The sequence below is a fragment of the Antedon mediterranea genome, chromosome 10 (assembly GCF_964355755.1).
Source record: "Antedon mediterranea chromosome 10, ecAntMedi1.1, whole genome shotgun sequence".
Classification (NCBI taxonomy): domain Eukaryota; kingdom Metazoa; phylum Echinodermata; class Crinoidea; order Comatulida; family Antedonidae; genus Antedon; species Antedon mediterranea.
In genome coordinates, this window is record NC_092679.1 from 10,844,413 (window position 1) to 10,869,182 (window position 24,770).

At 34.5% G+C, this 24,770-nt stretch overlaps 1 protein-coding gene across 4 annotated transcripts; it reads right to left on the reverse strand.

Moving 5' to 3' along the window:
* Positions 1 to 1,074: 1,074 nt before the first annotated feature.
* LOC140059975 (uncharacterized) lies at positions 1,075 to 24,770 on the reverse strand. Of its 4 annotated transcripts, none has more exons than XM_072105985.1 (8): positions 24,631 to 24,770; positions 23,581 to 24,503; positions 21,260 to 21,384; positions 6,512 to 9,146; positions 5,695 to 5,958; positions 4,965 to 5,055; positions 4,459 to 4,577; positions 1,075 to 3,725 (listed from the first exon to the last, which is right to left on the reverse strand). In XM_072105985.1, the coding sequence occupies exons 2-8, from the start codon at positions 24,307 to 24,309 to the stop codon at positions 2,445 to 2,447; spliced, it is 5,244 nt and encodes a 1,747-aa protein (XP_071962086.1). In that variant the 5' UTR covers positions 24,310 to 24,503; positions 24,631 to 24,770; the 3' UTR covers positions 1,075 to 2,444. The 4 variants fall into 4 exon arrangements, with proteins under 4 accessions (XP_071962086.1, XP_071962087.1, XP_071962085.1 ...); XM_072105986.1 differs by having other exon boundaries at positions 24,615 to 24,770; XM_072105984.1 differs by having other exon boundaries at positions 24,610 to 24,770.

A 24,770-nucleotide genomic window follows, 5' to 3' on the forward strand; every position in this document is an offset into this window, starting at 1 on the left:
AAGGTGTAAAAAAGTCATATATAGTGATGAGGTATGTTAATTTAAAATTCTTTTAATGCAAAGTTGGGTGTCTAGAAAACTCAGATATATCTGAGTTTTATCAATTGGATCGTCCCATTATTAATCAGAGGGTAGATTGTTTGAAATACTACAGTATTATACATGTTCTTAATTACTACTACTACCGAGATGTCTGCCCATGTTGCAAGCCGTAATGTCTTCTTTCTTGAGCCCACTCTGTCACGGCAGTTAGTTTCAAAAGATGTTTAAATTAAATAATGTATTAATAATGATTAGGATGGTATTTATTTGAATAAAAGCCTCTCCAATAAAACATCACTTTGAATAATAATCCCCCCCTCCAACCCAACTATCTAATAAACGTCCATCCACATTTATAATAACACAATTATACTATTTGTAGTAGAATTCATTGCACTGTTATCTACAATTTACCAAGCATTTGTTATTCTTTTTTACCACTTTTCATATTTGATTATAAATGTTACCATATTATTAAAACGAAAACTAAAAAAATTAACATATATCCCTCGAATATGCACCTCCCTCAAATGAACTCCGCCTCCCCAAAGGGCCCTACCAAACAATAAACACTATACTTTAAAATGTTATTAATCATCTAAAACACTGTGAAACAGAGCAGTTTAGTTTTACGAATGTCAAGCATTTTCAATAATGGTAACCGACAGAAAACGTACAAGGAGAACATTATCATTCCGATAACCATCGTCTACACCCTCTAGTGATTATTAATTAAGGTTAAGCTATCAGTAGTGACCGATAGTCGTGTATATTACTATGATTTTATTTTTATAGCATTATAAAGTTTAGTATGTAAATGTCACAAATTAAATTAAGTTGTTGAAGTAAGGGATATTGCGCGCATAGTTAGTCCCTAGTTAAGAATGACCTTTCCAGTTGAACCTGTAGTTTAAACCAAACAAACAAAATTATGTTGTGATTTGTTCTAGAATCAACCAAATTTTTACTGGACTAAATACTGACATAATGCTGTATTTTATGCTGAATAAATACAACTTACCAAAACGACAATTGCAATAAATGTAACCTTTATTCGCATTAAAACAAATATGCTTTAGAGCAGATGCTTTAGATCCACTATATTGTATAATATAATAAGTGTTACAAACCGAAATATGTAACACATGGTAGTGTTTAAACACATTTACCATATGTTGTTATGATCTGGCATCTGCTTGTGTAGTCCTTTATCTAAAACAAGTAAACACTTTTAATATAAAATGCAATTAGTGATAAATTATATAGCAAACTGTACCACAAATATTGTACTAATACTCTAATTCTTTTAAACAAAGTACTACTAAATTACTAAACTGAATGCAAAATATTTACAAATAGAAAAAAAAGCAACAAAGGATAAAAACATGTTTTGTAAACAAATTATTTTACATTATCACAATAAAATCCATTCTAAAATTTGAATTGACCGCTTAGTTTCTACTATTATAATAGTAATATAATCATTCATCTATGGTAAACAACTGGCTGACAAATTTGCCATGTTTCCTACTATGACTTATTCCATCATTTAACCACATAACAAAAGAAAGAACACAGGCACCTTCATCACTCTGATACAACACATTCCTTTGAATTACTTGCTATAAAAACTGTATGATTAATATGGTATTTCTAATAATAGTATTTCTGTAATGTATTAGCCAGAGTCAATGAAAGGCACCATGACATCTTCCCAAGTCAGTAATTTTATGTGTGGAAATCAGTCAAGTAAAATAATCACAGACAAATTGTCACCACTTTTATTAAAGGTAAAAAACATTATCTAGCTAAGGCTAAGTTATAGACAAATCAATTTATTTTACAGTTTCCACTGTACTTCTGCCTCCATAGATACAATAATTTCACATAGGCCTACAATAAAAATTCTATTGGACATTTGTAAAATCAGAATTATTGCAAAGCAGTTTCTTTGCATTCAAACTATTTATACTGTATAGTTTAACACATATAATAATAGTGTTATATATACTTATTTTTTATAAGCTACTGTGTAAAGCTAGTATATATTTGCAATAAGCCTACATAAAAACTGCAATAACATACAGAAAAAAAACCAAACATTTTATTTATGTGCATTACAGTACACCTAAAAAGTATTCAATGTCGACAATTACTGAAATGAGAATAATCATAATTATACTTTTCATCTGGAAAGAATTTTGACATACATATTTACAACCAAATATTGATGAAACACCATCATCATTTTTGTCTTTCCACAAATAATGTACTATAATATAAGGAAATACAGTCCTTGAAAATTGATTGATTTTAAAGAATACGCCTGAACCTTGTATATATAATATATATATTTACCAAATAAAAAGAAAATTGCCAATACAAGCCTTCCTAGTTTTCAATCACTTTCCACTAAAAAACAGTCCATAGATACTCTCCTTCGATGATGTTGTTAATGTTTCTTTGGGACCAGTGTTTACTTTGTTCTTGCTAACTGGTGGAGGTGGTTTAACCTTCACACCCATGGAGGATGTTGACATGAAAGAATCCATTCCAGGAATTTCAGTACCATCCTCCATAAACATATCATCGATAGAATACAGATCCTCTTCAGGAGGAATATTTGAAACTGGACTATTATGAGGCGACATTCCTGGAGGAGCAATACTCAATGGTGATTGGATACTATCTTTTTCTGTTAGTTTCTTATGAGTAAAACTTTCAGCTGGCAATTCTTTTGACTGAACAGCAGCAACACATTGTGGTGTCGGTTTTAAAATACATGGAGGTGGAGGACCATCACCAGATAATTGAATGATATTTGAAGGTGCAGGTCTGGTTTTCATTTCTTGGTTAATATTGTGTGATCTTTGAATTACAATTGCCGCTTCTAGCATCGCATTTTCCCTAGCTTCCTTCATTGACTTAGCAAGAGCTTCATCTTTCTGTACCTTCTCTAGTTGTTGTTTAGCTGCTAATTGTGCTCTGGCCATATGAGCTTGCATTTCCTTCGCAATATGAGCCATCTGCTGAGCTTCCTTACTTTTTTCATTTTTAGTGGCAGGTTTTTCAATTTTTGAATCTAATTTAGGTTTCCCACGACCTCTACTTACAGTTTTACGACCAGGCATTCTTCCAATAAAAGCAGGCTTTGGAATGTTTGCTGAAGGTGCAGTTGCAGTTGTTGTGACAATCAAACTGGCTGCACCAGACATTTTAGAAGAAACAGATTTACTGACGTCATGCTTTTTGTTCATATTATCAGGTTGACTCACCTCCTTACCACTGAAAGCTGCTGCTATGTCTCCTTCCCCAGGTAAATAGACTTCTTTATTTTCATCACCATATTTGTCCATCTTCTTTCCAGATGATGGATTCTTTTGAGATGGCTTTGGTTGAAATATATCAACAGACTTACGAACCTGTAATTCTGGGGGAAGTTTAGGTCCTTCATATATAAGTAGATTTGAAGAAGGCTGTCTAATATTAGCAGTCTCACTAATCTCTTGTTTTACATCTTTCATACAATCTTCATTCTTGAATGCAAACTTGCCAAATCCACCTTCTTTCTTGGTGACTTTAATACTACCTGGGTCTGGTTTATCATCGTCTTGCTTACCTAAAGCAGCAGCCCTTATCAACTCCAGTTCCTTCTCATAAAGTGGATTCTCATCAATGTATTTCTAGAAATGGTAAACACAATGGGTAACTAATAAAAAACTGGAACATCTGGATCTAGGTATGTTAAGGAGCATTCAATTTTGCAGGTGCATAAGCCATGCATACACATCACTGTTTAACATTGAACAGATCAGCAGCACAGTGAATACACAGGACTAAGTTCTTAATTTTTAAAATATGTATACATATGCCTATGTGTGTACAGTACTATGAATCTTTATACAGATGCTTTTTTTAAATCTTCCTCGTTCATTAGGCATTTTTAGGTTTTGACTAGTACCCATTTCACACGTACAATCTTTTTCAAATGTAGCAAGTTGTTACAAAGATTCATGCGTGTGAATCTTGTTACAAAGGCTTGTAAAACATCATAGGCCTATGCTATGTCAGGCCAAGTGAATAGATTGAGCATGATTTAATATACAAAAAGAAAACTTAAGATAGAAAATCTGTTGTTTTTGTAATTTTAACTGTTTTTTTACGAGTTGTTACAAAAGGTCAATAATGCATGTACTAACACAGTACAAATAACTCAGAAATTATTGATGTTTATAACTTTTTACAACTTAGTACATTTGGTCTACGTGTGAAATGTATTGGTTTTATTTTTAGAACCAACGTAAGAAACTACTAAAACATTGCATGTCCACAATGGGTTTAGAAGAGGAGGTTGTTTAATTCAACCTTATTTTTTAAAACTTGTCTCTTTGGAACACGATTGTCTGCTTTCTTTACCTGATAAGCCATGTTATGTTCTACACTTTTTAAATGTTCAGCAGAACAAGCTGCATCACCAAAAAAATTCTTGCAGAGTTTACAGTAAAATCCATTAACTGGCATCATGAAATCAACACCTGGTGGAAGAGTTCTTAATACATTATCAACTATTTCAAGATATTATAGTGCATCAATTGATTAGATTGTATGCTTTTATTAAAGTGTTCATATATTTTAAGTAATCCTATAACTTCAGAGCTTCAAGATTCTTTATCTAATATTATTTAGTTTTAATTAAAAAATATTCAAACATAATTTAAACCAAAGTCTGTGAACACACGAAGAAACACATCAGCTGAAAACATATTGTAGCTACAAACTCTATTGTAAATTAGATGTTTTTAACTTTATGCTTTTCAGTCATAATTAGTAGTTTGAAATACATGGGTTATAAAACAAACAAAAAAATAGAAACAGTGGAAACTCGCGTCATAGAAAATAACTTATAGTAATAATAAACATACCTTTTAAAGGAGCAGCAACAGTTTTTGATGATGATGGGTGTGGATTTGCTTTCATATCCGACATCCAAGGCCTATCAAATGGATCACATTTCTAGGAAAGAAACTTTACTGAATCAGTCAAAAGTAAAATCAGTTTTTTTGTTAGATTTTGAAAGTAAAACAAAACATTTAAAATGAAATATATATACAGCCTTGAGTACACAGCATTTGCATGTCTACTGTGTTTCAAAAAACTGAAAACCAACACAAACTGATAGAAGATGATTCTTGCACTAATTACGATACTAGTCATTACCGTATTATGATCACTGATGTCACTATGTGGCTAATTTTGACAATGGCAAATATGATCAAAGCATATGGGCAAGATCCAACTGTGAATCATTGTGTCTAGCTACATGGTCTGATGCAGCAATTATACAACTGCAGCAATCATTTGATCAGTTACGGTAGTTTATCTCAATGTGTAGAAAATGAACTGAAAATTGTAATTTTCTATTATAAAACTATACAGAATAAATAACAACAATAATTTAGTCACAATAGGTTTCATGGTGTGGAAATAGTAATACTGTAAATATTTCAAGGAAACACTACTCCAAATTAATACCCAACAAATTAAAATATTCTATAAGAAAAATATATGCCATACTTAAAATGCCTATGTTGTATTTTAAAGCTGTTATTATGTAACAAACCACCTAAAATTCTACTACAAACATGTTCTTACCTGTAGGTGTTTCTTTGAATGAAGATGAATAAAAACCTCATTCAATCTCGCTAGCGACATTTTGCACATCTTGCAAAAGTGAGAGCCAGGGTCAAAGTAAGAAAATTCAAACTGAAACTTTTCTTTTGGTTTGTTTTTGACACTTTCTTTTTCCAATTGTTTTCTTTCTTCTTGCTTGATATTTTCTTCTAAATGTTTTCTTTTTTCTTCTTGATTGCTTCTTTTGCTATCATGTCGCCTTTCACCTACATCTCGGTCATCAACCTAATCAAAATGCAGTATGTTCATCTGATTTACAAATTAGAAACTTTGTTGTTTTGTTAAAGTGGTAACAGACAATAATACTGCAATATTAAATTAAATGCAAGCTAAGGTATTAATAGCATGCATCTATAGAATATGGTATTGCTAAGTGCAACTCTTGATAGCTGAGTAAATAGGCAACCACTCCCGTAATGTTGTGTGATGTTTAGACATTATATAATTTCCTGTATGTGTACTTGCTAATATCGAAAATTATCTTGGAAAACATATTTTATGTTTACATGTTCATATTAGCTGACAAAAATGACTTGATATCAAATGCTACAAGTCAAGTCAAGTACTACATAGTTTAGATCCTACTCTTGAACTACTTGGTTGGTTCGTTTAATATTATAATAGTGAAAACCTTTAACAGTTATGTGATGCTGTTGATTTTGCATAACCTTACAATTTAACTACTGTATTTTGGAAATGCATGGTGCATAAACAAAATGAAAGGATCAAAAGATATGAGCAATCCATTACAACCTAATTATAAAGGGACAATACTTACAGCTTTGTTTTTTCGTCCGTCTTCTCTACTATCACTACGTTTCGGGGAATACTTTCGTTTATCATATCTCGAAGAGTCTCTGCTTGAACGGCGAATATCTTTACACTCTTTGCTTCTATCCTCTTTGTCTAATGTATCTTGTCTCTGTGGTGACATTCTGTTTCCATTCCGCGGAAAAGAGGAACGTTTACGAACAAACTCATTTGGCTCTGAACTAGACAATCTACTCGATTTTGAAGATTCTTTTTCTGGTGATACTGAAATGCTTCTATTTTCTCTAGCACTCTTTTCTTTCTTTGCACTTTCATTTCTCTTTTTCTCAGTGTAATCCCTTCTAAGTTGATGAATCTGATTTGCAATTGCATCTTGAAGCATAGTATTTTCCATCAGTACGGGATCTTTTGAATCTCTGCGATAGTTCCGTTTCCTTATTAATTCAGATTGCTGCTTACGTAGCCTACAAAGTTCTTCTTCCAACATCTCCATTCGACGAAGATATATCGCTTTTTCATCTTGTAATTGTTTTTTTTTTTCTGTCAACTCTTTATTTTTAGCAACAGATTCTTTTTTCTTTTTCAGAATCTCAAGAGTCTTCTCTTTTATATCATCTTCAAGTTCTTTTCTTGTCACAGGACGCTGCCTTGCTATTTTTTCAAATTTCTCCTTTACTTCTAAAACTGCTTGTTTTTTGGCATCCCGTTCATCATCAGAATCCGTATTAACAGTTCCTTGCCTTTCATTCAATTGTTCCAGTTCGTCCTCCGAGGAAAGGTATTCTGTGCTTACAACAGTTGGCATATTTACAAGTCCCAGTCTGCGATTTGTTTCTTTTTCTATGTCACGAACTGGCCTATCTCTAGTTGTTTTTGATTGTTTCTTTCTACCATCAGATTCTGAATCATCACTGGCATATTTTGGTCGTTTTCTGCGATCTATATCATCATCATCGTTATCACTACTGATTTCACGTCTTGACTTTCGTTTATGCTTCTTTGACTTCTCAAGTGATCTACTATGCGACTCAAAATTGATTTTCCCATCTTCTGGATGTTGCTGTTGTTGTTGCTGTTGATATCCATAAGTTGAGGAATACTCATAATATGGAAATTGCTGCATATATGGATTCGCATTAAATTGACCATGAGTAGGATTAAAAGGGCTCTGGTGGGATGAATACATCATATGTTGCATTTCAATTGGTGGAAATCCATGAATAGGAGGATGAACAATACCAACTGGTGGATTTCTTGGAGGAAAGGTAGGGTAATTAGCATACTGAATAGACGATGGTGGATATATATGCGAATCATTATAATTAAATGCTTCATTAGGACCTGGCTTACTTTGACTTTCATGGACTGCTGTTTTTGGCTCCATTGATTTTCGCATATTGTCAGTTGCTTCCTCTTTTATTAATGTGTCTAACCCTCCATCAAACCCTGAACTCAAGAAAGATGCTGACTGGTCAAACGTTCCAAATGGCACATCTTTAGAGTTTTGCGCTTGTTTACTATCTGGTTTAACATCACCTACTTCAATGTACGTGGAGTTTTTAGATTTTTGTTCAGTTGATGAAGTTTCTTCACTTTTTTTTTGCTGTTGAATCTTTTTAGCAAGGTCAAAATCAAAGCCTATGGCAGATAATATTTTTTGGACCTGAGTATTCTGAAAGTCAGGCTGGTTGGTTACTTGCAACTCTTCTGCTATCTCAGAAGAATTAAACTGTGGTACATACTTTTCTTCACTTTCCTTTAAAGGTGATTGATAATTTACTTCAGTGCTATTTTTTGTATTGTACTGATCATTATGATCCCTATGTTGCTCATTTTCTGTTTCATCATCTCCATACAAAAACTCTTCTTCATCATCAATTGATGGAAATCCAAACCGATTAGATTTTAAATTTTCTTCAGATGGTTCATCCAATAAATCAAGACCAGGCAAAGACCCTTCTATATTTCTAGAGAATATACTAGAGTATACAGACAACTCGGGTTCTGCTGTTGTTGGTACATTCTTTAATATAGACTTTATTGGTTTGTCAGGTTCTGGTTGGCTTACTATTGGAGCAGGATTTTTTGTCCGTTTTAAGATAGATTTAGCAGGCTTAATAGTGGGTCCAGACAAACCTGCTGCTTCCTTTAGTGTCTCAGTCAATGATTTAGATTTTTCTTTCATTTTATTTGCATCAAAACTTGAATGTGTTATGTGTGAAAGGTCATTTAAAAGTTTTTGAACTGAATTTTGGCCATCGTCTGACACGGCTTGTTGTAATTTAGAAGCATGGGGATATTTGTTATCAATCTTGCTTGGAGGATCTTCAACAAGCTCATGGGTGGAAACCCTCAGTCTAGGGTCATTATTTCTTGATTGTGTATACTTCATAGATTCTTCAGCTTTAAAACTATGTTGTGATACTGATGCTTGGTGCTTCTTTATTTTACCGCCTTTATCAGGAGAAGGCGACCTGCTGCTTCTTCTGGAACTACTACTGCTGCTTCTACTGCTACTATTCTTTACAACACTTGTTTTACTCTTACGATGATATTCATCATATATTTTCCTCTGCTTTTCATCGTGCATGGGTCCACTTGAATTATCAATTTGGTTCCCAGTTTGAAACTCATATTTTGAACTGTAAAAAACAATATATATTATGTTAATTATTGCAGGATTATTTCTATTATTTCATTTATTTATTATGTCCTGGGACCCCAAAAGCAACAGTCACCATAGAAAATGAAATGTCTGGGGTCCCAGAAGAACCTAATTACATAAAATTAAAAATTAATATACAGTTTAAAATACATTTAAAAACAAGAAACAGGGGAAAAAGAAAGCACCAAAATATGTATTTCTAATATATAGATATCCCACTATTCGTTCAATGCAAATGAACGCGAGACACTATGGGCGTTGCCATTTATTCAATTTCAAGGGTGCCTCGCACGTCAAGTAGAGAAACATAAAGTTATTGATACCAATTAACATAAAATGTAATGTTACTTTTATAGAAAGTAAAAATTAATCATATTTTTGTGCTTTGGAATGAAAAATTTGTGTTTCAATTATCTGAAATTGTTTTGGTACACCGGACTATCTACCATTTTTATTATTTATTTTACAATTAATTGTTTATCATTGAACAGAGATAGAGAAATTAATATCTTTAGAAACACTTCATGATCAGAGTGAATAAATAGATTCTAGTGATCATATTGTATTTTCATTCATCGAACATATATCTTTTTGTACTTCATTTATTACAAATTTACATGTATTTAGGATCCATAAATAAAGGCACTATATATCATTGTGTAATTTACAGTTTAACATTCTTCGATCAAGCCAAGGCCCAACAACAGAAAGCTAGAGCAGCGGAGAGAATGTGATTTATAAGACATTTGTAGGTTCTATGAAAACAGGCCGACATTTTGGGGGTTTTCATTTACTTACTTACTTGTTTACTTGTTTCCCCGTACACTTTCGTCTACGGGATCGAGGCAAAGCACTCAGTGCTTAAAAGCCCCTCTTAGCAATAAAATCATATTCTATATAGGGTGAAAACTTCAGCGGGTGGTTAGACCATGCGACGTTAAGTTTTGATTTGAACAAGTTCACAGTAGCACATGAAACTACATCCGTAGGCAGAGCATTCCATAAGAGAATAACTCTCCTGGAGAACGTGTCCCTCCTAATATTAAGACGAGAGCTTTTAAACTTGAGTTTATATGGGTGTCCACGGGTCCGAGATTCTAGATCAAATTCAAAAAATGTGTTGATCGAAATACGATCGAAACCTTTAACAATCCTAAAAACTTGGATAATATCCGCTCTCTGCCTTCGGTATCTCATGGTAGGAAGACCAAGAATTCATAAGGAATATTACGGTACCTAGGAATCAATCTTGTTGCTCTTTGCTGGACCTTCTCTATTTCATCTTGATCTCGTTTTCTAATAGGATTATAAACAGTGTTACAATATTCAAGCGTTGGCCTGACAATAGACTTATACAGCTTCAAAAATCCATCTTTATTCAAGAATTTAAAAGATCTATAAATCATTCCTAGTTTCTTATTAGCTCTTTTACAAATATCCGCTACATGCAAATTAAAGATTAAACTAGGATCAAAGGTAACACCTAGATCTTTCTCCTGCTTTACCTCATGTAGTAAATTACCAACCATTGAATACAAGAAATTGGGATTATCACGACCATAATGAAATACCTTACACTTAGTGTCATTAAATGGCAATTGCCAAACATTAGACCAATGGGAAGCACTGTCAATGTCTCTCTGAAATAAATCCGCATCATCAATGTTATTGACCACTCTATACAACTTGGTGTCGTCTGCAAATAAACGTATACTAGATTCGACAACATCCGGTAAATCGTTAATGAAGATTGAAAATAAGATTGGGCCCACAACGCTACCCTGTGGAATTCCACTTAATACTGGAGCCTGTGATGATAATTGACCATTGACACTAACTCGTTGTGTTCTATTTGACAAATAATTAGAGAACCAACCTAGTAGATTTCCCGTAATACCAAAACCTTTCAATTTGACTAGAAGCCTTTGGTGTGGCACACTATCAAAAGCCTTTTTATAGTCTAAATAGACACAATCAAAGCTATCATGGTTATCCAGGTTAGTAGTCCAACTCTCCAGGACATCAAGTAGTTGTAATGCACATGATCTACCTTGTCTGAATCCAAATTGCTCATTGCACAAAAGACCATTACTCTCAAGATACATTACAAGATCCCTAATAATCCTTTCCATCATTTTCCCTATGACAGACGTTAAACTAACCGGTCTGTAGTTAGCCGGGTCCTCCTTTTTGCCTTTTTTAATTATAGGTATTACAATTGCCTCCTTCCACGATAGAGGGACCTTCTGATCATTGAATAGACTGAGAGGGTAAGCAATTTGATCCTTTAATTCAATCAAAACCCGTGGGTGAAAGCCATCAGGGCCAGCTGACTTATCTATAACTAAGTTAGACAACAGCTTATGAATATCTTCTACATTAAACTAAATATCTGACAAAGAAGCCTCAATCTTTTCATCAAGATTCGGAACATTCGATAGGTTCTCCTTACAAAAGACACTGCTAAAAAAAGAAGTAAAAGACTCTGTAACGGGTTGGGTCTCGTACATGCTGAGCTAAAAATAAGTCATTAATGGTGTCGAAAAAATTATGACTGTTTTTACCATCTTCACCAGTCACATATCCTAGCTCCCAATTAATACAGTACTCCTATAATTGAAATCTCCAACTATAATAAAATCAGAACAAGAAAAGGATGCCACTTTTCTAAACAGAGAACACAAAGCAGAATTATTGACACTAGATCCGGCGTCACTTCTATACACACATCCAATTAAAAAGGTGCGATCTTTGACTCTAATCTCAACAAACATGGATTCCTCAAACAAAATATCTTTAAACAAAACAGGAGTGGCAGACATCCCATTTCGAACATAAATAACAACTCCTCTACCAGAAGAAAGCTTTTCATTTGGCAAAAACATCTGAAAACCAGGGATATGAAACTCAATTCAAAAAAGTACTTTTTTGGTAGAATCTCAGTCAAAGCAATGATATCTACTTTCTCTGAAGATAAACGCAACAGAAGCTCATTCTTCTTATTTAGAAGGGAATCATAATTTGTATAAAACACATTAAAAAAATCATTAACATCTTCTGACTGCGTAGAACTTACATTGTTAGGCAGTGTTCTCTTCCGATTGGGTAGTGCTTTGGGAACGAAACCGAGTTATTTTCCCCCTTCTAATTGCCTATCCCTCAATATGTCCCTAAGTTTATTATACTCATCACGTTCCTTTATTGTTCTATCATTACTTACTGCGCACTTTTTTTGTATAGCAATTTCAAAGGCATCTCTTTTGATACATTCCTCCTTGAAAACTACCTTTATAGGGCGGCACCCTTCTTCTCTGCGTTTACCCACCCGCAAAAATGTTCTCATTTCGACCTCTAGGTCAATATCCTTGAAAATACCTGTCAATTTACTGAGGTCATCATTTTTTCTTGTATCTGAGTCATTACTCTTGGACTCATCTATTCTATATAGCATCAAATTAGATTTTCTTTTCAATCTCTCATTTTCATCCTTAAGTCCATTTTCAATTATTGTCTTAACCTCCTCATTATTAACACTACTAGATGACCGTGATAACTTTTTAATATCCTCTTTATTGATCTCTACCTCAGATTTAATTGCTTCAATTGTTTTAATCATGTTTTTTTGTGTCTCATTAACATTATTAATAAGACCCATGAAATTGCCTACTGAGACTGAGCAGCTCCTACAGTACCAAAAAAAAGATGAGTCATCTTTGGATAGCCACTTATATTTGGCTTCATTAATTTTCTGACAATCTATGTGGAACCATAGCTTACAAAGACCGCATAAAACCGATTTGCCACCAGACATAAAATGGCAACCACATGAACCACATTCGTCTTCACCCTCGATATCTACTACCGTTTTATCAACTGTGCCTCCTGCATTACGTGATCTAGGCTTAGGCCTGGCACCTTGATCTTTGCTTTTGGAAGCCATGCCCTACTTACACAACCCTAGGCCTAGTGAAAGACAATCTAGTCCTTAGATTAAATACACTAAGAGCTCAAGCAGAAATTTGAAGCAATAAGAATAGGAATGATAAGGATATGAAAGTAAAAGATCGTAAAAAAAAACTTTACAAACCCCGCCAGCAATAATTAAGAAATTTCCGACTTCAGAAACAAGTCCCACCATAAAGCGCGCACAACAAACTAGGGGGCCTAGGCCTAGCCTATTCCTTAGCGTATGGTGCCTAGGCTAGAGGCCTGGTATAATGAACAGCTAAGGCAAGTAAAATAAGAGCACAAGCAACAATTCAATCAAAGATGAGCAAAGGGAGTTTTATATTATTTAAGAAATACCAAATCTATAAAAAACTAGCAAACAAGATTCAAAGACTTTCCGATTACAGATATTCGTCCAACCACAAACCCAGGCCTAGCAAAGACAATCTAAAAAAATCTCTCCAATCAAAAGATAAATCGAATAATACAAGGGTTAAGCTACATTTGTAGCAATAAGAAGAGTAATGGAGACTTTATGTAAGTAAAAATCGTGGATAAACTATACAAAACCAGCAAACAAGATTCAAAACTTTTACAACTTCAGAAACACGTCCAACCACCATGAAGCGCCCTCATTAATTTCATAGCAGTTTGACAGTGTTTAAATAATAGATAAAAGGAAATAAATCTGAAACTTAAAGTATTTTTAATTCTTATTTTCAATCACACACTAAATTGAAAACCTTTAAAAAATCAATAGTTAAATATAAAATATTGCTGCTCATGAATAATTTATACATGAGATTCAACAAGTGGGCGTAGCCTTTAGCATGAAATTCTATCGAGGACGATAAAGTTGCCATTTTCCAGTTTACAGACGACTAGAAATAATGTACATATAATCTTAAATATACAGTTCAAATTACACTTAAATGTGGAATTTTGAAAACTATAAATATTTATTTAACGAAATTTAATAGGGTCAAAATGCAAATGTTAAAAGCAATAAATTTTGCGCGGTGTTTGAATTTGAGGCCCCTAGCTAAGAAGGTTAGGCTTTGCTGTATTACCAGAGCCAAGCAATTCAGCCACTCGACGCGAGACAGGGAAGGGAAAGAGATACTGCCTTTTCGCGCTCAAGGCGATCTTTAACTGGTAAGGGCGAGTTTAATTTTGTGAACATAAACCGCACCACCTACCTTTTATTATAACCAAGTTAGCCCAGGGGTTTTGTTGGTAGCCAGCAATTGCCGCATTTGACCGTCTACTTTGGCATTTTCGCCGGCTACTTTCTGCCTACCTACACAGCCTAGCCTAGGCTACTGTAGCTTCCGGCGAGAGTAGTTTTATAACAGACATGAACCATAAGAGAAAAAAAATGCAGTCTAGCCTAACTCACGCAATATTTAGAAATTGTCTATGTTATTATATAAAGGGTATTCATTTGACTTGTGTTTGTTGTATTTATTACGACGAATTGTACGCTCTGCTGATGTAAATGCAAAGTTCAAACCAACAACAACAAATTTAAAACACAGCAAGGCGTGCAAAATACTGTAACACCAGTACTCAAGTCTCACAGTTCCCGAATCACTGCGAGTCGTGCAGCAGTAGTGCATCGATCCCCTGTATTATTCGCTGATGGTATTATACAGTATTGCACACCGCTTGTTATGCATATGATTTAAATATGTAATGCCATATTCATTTATGTAGTATAGAAGAATGCAGAAACCAATAACACAAGACATATTTAATTTGTGCACGTGTAATGGCTGAAATTATGATTGTGATGCAGTAATGGCATTATCAAGATGGTGAAATATGGGACGCAAAAAATATTTGAAGGGTTGAAGGAGATTGAGAAATTATAAAGAAAAAATGCTTTAGTGTCGTTAGTGCCTTTATTTTAAAGCAATACATGCTGAAGTGTCGATACAATCAATGGTATCAATGTTACCAAATTTTGGTCAAAGGTTTGATCTTGCTGAAAATGTTATAAGCAAACACAACAAAATCTTTAAAAAATAAGAACAAAGTTGCCAACAAAAAATATGTAAAGATCCAAGTGTTACACTATATACGGCCAATTGTGTTTTTTTATTGATTATTTTATGACTGTTTATTTTTCTGAAGAAATAATCCATCTTTAAAATGACATAATTAAAGCAACTAAGCTTTTTAAATATTGAGCATTATATTTAGTATAGGCCTCCTATTAATGTTTCTCTTCAAAATTAATATATTTTATAAACTCGTTCCATAAAAACATAGAGTAAGCATAAAAGGAACAATTTGGTTGGGACGCGATTTTTTTTTCCGTACGAAAGTTCCTCCGTCGGTTCGTTTCGGACTCAATCGACTCTTCGGTAAGCCACCGATGTTCACTGATGCGTGACAACAAGCACAAGACAAAACATGAGCAGCTTTTTTGCACGAGTGACAGATTTATACATTACTATACTATACTCACTGTAAATATGATAATAAATATTAATAGTAGTACTGAATCTCATAGTTGTAGTAACGGTAAGAGCATTATTATTATTGTAATAATAATAATAGGCCTACAGTACAGGACAGAATTATTGCAAAAATCCCAACGCATTCAACACGTTGTCGTTGCGTTGTGTTTGCGTTGCGTTGAACGGCTTTCAACGTTTAGTTGTTTATTCAACGAAAGTCATTATCAGCATGTCAAGTAAACAATGAGTTATTTCAACGCTAGCTGCTGCAGCACTAGACTGGCCGATTGCACGCCTGAACGATCAGTAACAACAACAGGCAAAATACCTATCGGCAGTCACTACCAGATATTTTAATATAAATAAAATATATATGAAGCTTAGATATATTTTTAAGTATTGAACGGACAATGTAGAATTTTAATAACTAGATTGGTACGCTCGCGTACCATCTAGATCGTGTCCACAGATGGTTCTCGAATACACAGTAATTTCAGCGTAAAAAAACTGGCGATTTCAAATGTAGTACGTACTGCAGGACTATAAATACATTGTCGTTTCAGAAACGAATAAATAGACACGATGATTAATGTAGTCAACTAAAATTAGCACACTGGGAATTAGGCCTACTTCCGAAGGAGAAACTTGTCTTAAAATGAGTCCAAAAAACTAAACTGTGCCTGTATAGTCGATTAAAATAGTAAAGTACATGTAACGATACACCACTACAACGTTTATATTTTTTATAATTACTAATTTATACAATAAACAGTAACCACATTCACAGTAAGAAAATTTTGATTCAAATGGCGACCAAAAATGGTTCGTACAGTATTTACAATATTGTTAAAGTATTGCAATGCTATCTTAGTTTTAAGTTTATTCTCAAAGGGCCCATAAATTTACATACTTGTGTTAAACCATGGAGGGCTCATAAATTTACCTACAAACTGGGAGTCTGAGGGCCTGTTTCTATAGAGCAGAGAATACGGTTTTAAATACCGTTCTTTTCAAGAACCGTTTTTTCTTGCCAGCAGAAATGGGTTCCCACAAAAAAGAACCGATCTTAAAAACGGTTTCAAAAACCCCAATTGATTGCGGTCTCGATCGCAAAGAACCGTTCTGAAACCGGTTTCCGTGGAGCAATTTTTAGCTGCAACACAATCGCGGTCTCAATTTGACCCCAAAAACTGAACTCTGCAGTCTGCTGCACTGGGACGATTGCGGTCAACTCGCAGTCAAACCCGCGCGATAGGACCTAGGCCTAAGTCATTTTTATTTCTCTAGATAGTGAGTATTTTATTTAACTAAAAAATGTTGACCGATGCCATTACGAGGTTCGTAAAAAATATGTGAAGGGAAGAAGATGAGGGGACTTGTCGGGAGTCGGAAGAAAGACTCACGTAGGCCTAGGCCTACATGTTTTTAAGAATATTGTAAAGCGTGTGAAAGCTAGACGAGTTCAACTTGACAATATCAGAGGGTGCGACGTACCTATACTTTAACCAAGGACCACAATAACGTTTCAGGTAATAATTCCCCCTTCTATGATGAAATGGATGCTATTTCTTGGGGATCGCACTATGCGAAAAAAAGTAAACATGACCTCGATCGATCCAATCGCGCTTCAACGAACTGCATTGTGGCGTATATAATGACGTCATTTATAACGAACGCACATGGACGGAACCGGTTTTATTGGAGTAAAAATTGAGCTGCAACGCGATCTTTATTTATAAACAACAGCCGAAACCGGTATCCAAAAAACCGTTCTTTTTTTATTTTTCAATAGAAACAGGCCCTTAGAGATTGGAATGTTCCATTCATCGCAAATCAATACATTTGTATAAACGTCCCGGGGGGGTCACTCTTAAATATTTCCATACGGGGAGGTGCCGCATTTACGGGTATATTTTCGAGGGCCTGGTAGCACAAGTGTGGGAAAATATGAAGAGTTGGTAGCACAAGTGTGGGAAATGACAGGGTGAAATTAGTAGTTTAAGTCCCTAGCCCGCCCACCCGTGTCAAAATGTCACGAATTATCGCCAATTTTGCAGGTATTTTAGCATACTGGATGCTATAAGCCCATCGCGGGGCCTATCGCTAAATACCTTTGAATAGCCTAGAGTTTTCGCATCATCAGCAGAAGAACACAAAACATCCAGCCTAGGACAAAATCATTCAACTGTGACCACTCTTGATGATCGTCGTCATGCGATGCGCGAAACTTTCAAAACACGTTCGTGATTTTTCCATGAACGGTCTCTTTGGCCATGCGCAGATCATGCTGGGAACCAGTAAAAATTTTGCGCCCTCTCTGGCGTGGCCTTGTTTCTGCCGTCTTTTTATAGAACACTGGATTTTGGTAAGTGGTAGTTCAAGTCCGTATATTTTTCAGTAAAACAGGTAGCGCAAGTGCCTCATGTCTCTAAGTGGCTGCTGCACCTCCCCGTTTGGTTTATATACAAGTGACCCCCCGGGATAAACGTATATTAAATCTATCAAAATAGTATTTTTTACAGAAAATCGGCCTGTCTTCAACATTATGATACTGTACTCGAGCTGTTCAACCGGTTTTCAGCTATTAAAAACAATTATCGTAGGAGGAGATAGGAAAATGCGAAGCATCCTCGTATTATTGTGTGCAGGTATTTTTTAAGAGGACATCCATTAGACAGTGTATACTACGGTCGGAAAACACCCCTATTTGGGGCAAATTGTTCAACCTAAATTCGTTTTAATTGTCAATAACTAATTATCTAACTCAATTTAATTAGTAAACATGCTTACATCTGGTGGTTTAAATCAGTACCGAGATTCTAACCAATTGTATATTCCATCGAGTAAACATTCTAGAAATAACGCGCGATTTACCGAATTTTGCCCTTACGTAAATTTATATATATAATACTGTATAGGCAGCCACAAACCAATGTACCATCAGATTCACAAACAGTAAACACGTCACACACACAGCATGCAGCAGCATTTATTTTGTTAATGTTAGTCGTCACAACAAGCAAGGCCTAGCCCTACGTACGTGTGCTTCAAAATGTAGTACATTAGTAATAGTAGTTATTTTTGTAATGTATTTTTAGGATTTTAATTGACCTAATTTATTTTAATGATATTCATAATTTGATTTATTAATGTGGACTAATACAATTTCTTGGATCTAGACTCTTGGAAAATATAAGTTTTAAATTTTAATGATATATTATCCCCTGAAAAAAAAAACAATTTTTGTAAACATTGTTGAATATGTTATTTTAAGGTCACATAATAGTTATTCACTTTGACCAAAAATTGGATTGGCACAAAAACTATTTACCGGAAAAAATATAATTTAAAGTAACAAATAGTCAAATTGTCTGTCAGGCAATGGGTTTTTGGTTAGATTTAACTGTTTATTTTATTTTTTTAATAATTGAAATCATTTTTTTTTCTATTGAATTGAGTAACTTAATTGAAACTCCAAAATGGCCTATTATTAAAAGTCTGAAATCTTTATTTTTCATGATTGAGGATAATACATCTTTAAAGGCCAGCTGTGGGCAAAAAATTCTATTGATAATTATCGATCTATAGTTTCCCCTATGTTTCATCATTTTTTAGATTTTATTTGTGTTACAGGAGCTTGTTGAAAATAAGCACTTTCTTATAGTTCAAATTACACAGTAAAATCTCTATTCTTTTGTACACAAATTTTTTAAATAGAGAGGCATTTTAAAAAGCTATGAAAAATAAACGGTGTGGTAAAAAATGTTATCAGATGACTAAATATAGGTAATATAACTTGAATATTACATTTCTGATATTTTTATTCAACTTCAGACTTTTATTTACATGCTATAGCAAAAATTATCCACCGTATATTTTTTTTGACCGTCTAGGGAGTCACCAGACATTTTATTACATTAGGTTAACTACCTACAGTAATTACTGAAAAAAAGTCTTCCTGGTTTTTATAGAAGAATTTTGCCAAATTTTGTATTTGTATTAAAGGCCAGGTGCGGGCAAAAAATTTCTATTGATCATACATTCCAATAATTATCGATCTATAGTTTCCCCTATGTTTCATAATTTTTTGGGTTTTATTTGTGTTACACGAGGTTGTTGAAAATAAGCACTTTCTTATCACTTTCTTATCTTATCACTTTCTTATTTTATTATTAGTTCAAGTTACACAGTAAAATCTCTATTGTTTTGTACACAATTTTTTTAAATAGAGAGGCATTTTAAAAAGCTATGAAAAATAAACGGTGTGGTAAAAAATGTTATCAGATGACTAAATATAGGTAATATAACTTGAATTTTACATTTCTGGTATTTTTATTCAACTTCAGATTTTTATTTTCATGCTATAGCAAAAATTATCCACCGTATATCCACCATCTTTTTTCACCTTCTAGGGAGTCACCAGACATGTTATTACATTAGGTTAAACCACCTAACTACCGAAAAAAAGTCTTCCTGGTTTTTATGGCAAAATTTTGTATTTGACCATATTAAGCGAAATTCATGTTTTTTCGTCTTGATTTCTGTTACAAATATTTGATTTATGTACAATTAATCAGATATTATATTTAAAATTCATGCCTGTACCTGAGCTTTAAGGGAAATTCATGTTTTTCGTCTTGATTTCTCTTACAAATATTTAATTTATGTACAATTCACCAAATGTAATATTTAAAATTCAAGCCTGTACCTCAGCTTTAATGTAAAATTTCCATTTCAATATAAATATTATTTGAATAATATTATTTTAAAAAGTATAAAAAACATACACTGTGCATAGGAATTCCTACTGTACATAATCATTTTAAATTCAAAAGTAATACATGGCATAGGCCTACACAAGCTTGGCTAGCTACAATACCATAAGAAAAGAGTCGTTCAACTTCAAAAAATAATATCTGATACGGCCTACTACAATACAATTTAATGGAATCACTTGTGTAACAGTGGCACACGTTAGACAATACCTAACGGTGCTACTATTGGGTCGTAGACCTAGACCTAAATATCTTTAAAATGCTATTGGGTTCTTAATGTAATTACTAAGTAGGCCTAGTATTTATTAATTAATGTCAAAGTTCGTATTAGTGTAGATTCATATATATCATATCATATATCTTGTGTATTTAGGCCTACTCAACGGCGAATATAAATGTAAATTTCCCACGATGTAAACGTAGAGACACGATCCAACACAATGAACTATGCCAACTAATAAAAATAATATACCGAACGTCCAGTCGATTCAGAAACGATGCCGACAAAAAGATCATAAAAAATTATCAGAACTTTTTAGTTTTTATTCAGTCGGTCGCTCAAAAAGACTGCCCACAGAAGACCGTGATTTATACAGACCTATTTTTTTTATCACATGACATGAAAAGTGATACTCTGTTTTACCGCAACCTCTCATGTTTTTTAACTCGGTACAAGGGGTGGCTGACAATACAGTAAATAAATAAATTACTGCTTTGTATCTAAGTGTAAGCTACGAAAGGTTACGCATAGATACGAAGCAGTAATTTCTTTCTGTACTGTATTGTCGAACCCAGTGATTTTTGGTTTTGTAATATTTGTCATCAATAAGATAAGACAGTATAAAATAGAATGGTTAAAAATGTATTTAACACATTAAAAATTACAACTACAACTATTGTACCTTCTCTGTTGGTGCTGGTTGATTTCAACAGGTGGTCCTAACCTTTCCAATGCTGATGGCTTCTCGGTCTTATAATGGTCATTGTCAACAGTTATCCTCAGAGATTCAGTGTCTTTAAACTCCTTCTACAAAATCAATAAAACAATTTCATGATTGGAAATATCAGTATAGAAAATAAAGCATCTCCTCAGAGCTCTCGCTTCGTGAATAAAATACTGAAAGATGACGGCATATCAATTTGATCTCTGGTGCGCTTGCATACAATTGAGGGACTAGTGCTCTTCTGCCATACCATGTCGAGTGTTAAAGAGTAGCTAACCAATTGAATTTGAACAATACCATGAAAGCCCCAGTGGTCTACTGGTTAGGACATCTGCATATCAAGCAGAATCTCGGTTGGGGCGACTTTTTCTCATTCTCACAGATTTCATCATCTTTATCGTTTCAAATGAATTTATTAAATTTCAGTATATCACCCGCCGTGCCTGTGACGTAAATTTTTTTAAATGTAACCATATTAGGCAAACCCCCACAAAATCGTCACGCTTGAGGACTATCACAACGGAAAGAAACTCGACAGTTCTTTTCAGAACTACATACATGGTGTACCGCAAACTTTATATCAATCAATATCAATTCTATATTTAATAGGCAGCCAATGTAAATCTGTTAAGGTGCCAGTAAAAATGTAGGCATTTTAGTAACCATATTTAGTATAAGCTGGAGCTGATGCAGTTGTTATGTGGAAGCCTACATAACAAGGACTTACAAATATCCAGACAAGAACTAACAAATGCATGTACTGTACAAGTTGCACTATTTAAGTATTTATGGATATTTCTTAATTGAAAATGAATGACGTAACTTAAGAAATATGAGTCATCATCTTGAGATTAGCATCAAGAATTACACTAAGATTTCTAACTTGTGTAGTACAGTAGAACCTTCATTTTACGTATGGTACGGGACCGAAAGGCATACATAAAACATGGGATTCGTAAAATCCGGCTTGACCTTAAATTAACCCCCAAAATATGTAGATCATAGCTAAAAAGACTGCTGTGTTTGCATACTTTACTTAATACAGCATGCAAGAGGTGGTCACTTACTAGGCCTAGACTATCTAGGCCGGGCTAGTAGTAGGCCTCTAGATGCAAATCCCGCCGCCAAGTTGATCCACCCTGGAAATTGGATTATGCTTCTGAATAAAACAAAATATATAAGTCTCCAAGACCAGCCCTACCATGGTTTGGGCTGAGCCCAGTCCACCATTTTGAAAAATGGAGCTGTTAAGGTCCCTGCAAATTGCACTTATATAATAATTGATATATGAAACGAAATTGCAAGTCTACATAATCAGCTGAGCTAAAACAATTTCGAAAAATAGAGTTGCTATATAGGTGTATACTGTATTTCTTTATGATTTAAGTCGTAGACTGTTACTACAAGTTACAATAATTATTATTAGTAAGAAAATGTAGTATTTTAAATATGCTACCCTCTAATAATAATGGAACGATCCATTTGATGATCTGAGTTTTCTCGTTCCATTTTGGAACTAGAAAACTCAGATATTGATATCTGAGTTTTGATAAAGTTTTATCTTTTGTAGGAGTTACAAACATTTTAATTTTGATGACATCATCATGTTCAAAAGTGTAAATAACTATCCATTTTTTATTTTGGCTAAAGACAGATTTATTTGGCTAAATAAAAAAAATTGGCCTTTAGCCATTTTGGGTATAGACAAACTGAAAAATATTTTGACTTTTGCCAAAACAAAATGTTAGTGCCACCCAAGAAATACCATTAGTGCTTAATTTACTACTACTACTGCTTTAATACTATGTCAGGCCCGTAGCTAGAATGCATCAGAGGGGGGTTTTCTTGACACCAATTATTTTGCGTGCACAACAAGCAACTGTAGGCTGGGGGCCACCAAGGGCCCCCGGTCGGGGTCCAGGGGGCGAGGGCCCTGGAAGCTTTGGCTCTCAGAGCAATTTCGGTCAAGTGTTAATCCGCTTACAGAGACTTTTTATCTACTAAAATCTGAGTTATGCGAGAAAGTATTTAGTACACTACAGTATTCTATAATTGATAATTAATTGCACGATTTTGGAAGTGGGGCCATTGTTTTTTTCGCTGGTAAAAGGCGGTTCGCCCAGACCCCCAAAAAACATGCATGTACTACGTAGTAATGTACTCACTACACAAAATGTCGTAAAAGATGCACTGGGTGTTTTACAGATCAAAGGCAGTTCAATTGGTCATATGCTGTCTAAATTATACTAATGTGTATATAAAATGTAGTACACCTTTACCTGTTGAAAAGATTTCTTCATCTTTCTTGTTGGATCTTCATTCAATTGTGTTACCATTGGTAGTGGTGGTGCATACCTACTCCCACTAGATGTATTAGTGTGAGGTGGCATTCCAGTACTAGGTTGTGCTAAACATTGCTGCTGGGCATCAGTAACTGAAGCAGATGACATATTCTCATCATGGCTGAATACTGGTTCTGTTGACCTACCATAATACAGGTCTAAGTTTGTTTCATGAATTTGATGCCTTGATGCATTAGGGGGTAATGGTGGTGTGACGGACCTAGGCCTACTAGAAGATTTTATAGGAAAAGCAGTCATAGGACCAGGCCTCATAGTATTATTAGAATTCTTCCAATCATGATCACTCACAGCAAAACTTGAATATTCATCTCTGTGCCTTTTTCCACTGCCACTTAACCATTTATCATTGTGTTCATAACTTTTCTCTGGACTTCTAGGCTGATGTCTAAGCCTAGTAGTAGTGGTAGGAGAATTATCTCTAGGCCTAGCCACAGTGTTATCATGAGCATGTGACCGTGTATCAAGCATTCTGCTTGATCGTTCATTAGATCGTCTTTTTGGACTTGGTGGGCTACGAGACCTTGATTTATTAAATCGTGGATCATTATTCCCTCTACCACGTCCTCGCCAACCACCTCTCCCTCTAGGCCTATGCGAAGCTCTGCCCCCAAAAAAGCCACCTCGTGCTTTTGCCGGAGGACCCATTCTGATTTAAACTTCCCTTTCGTATTTCTTCGCCTTCGTTAGATCTAGTAGTAGTACTAGGCTAGGCCTAAACTGGTGGAGTGGTGGAGTGGTAGTAGCACTACGTACGACGTGTGTATATAAATAATGTAGGCTAGGCCTAGGAGGTAGGCGCCCTACAAAAAGCGGATTGCCCAAACAAAAAGCCAGGCTACCTAGAGGATAGACAACAATATAACATGTTAATTATAAAAAAAAGTGGTAAATGTAAAAATATAAACATTAACAAAATAGTGTGACCTTCAATCATATTTTAATAACCTCACTTAATGAGTTTCCTACAATTCAAGCAAAAACGAAATTGTTATCTCTAAATTTGTCCAGTTATCTCCAGCATTTCACAAACAGGTCAACAAACACCACGATCCGCGTCGCGCGGGGAGGCCTGATCTCGAGAGGAGAGAGAGCTGCTGCTAGAGAGA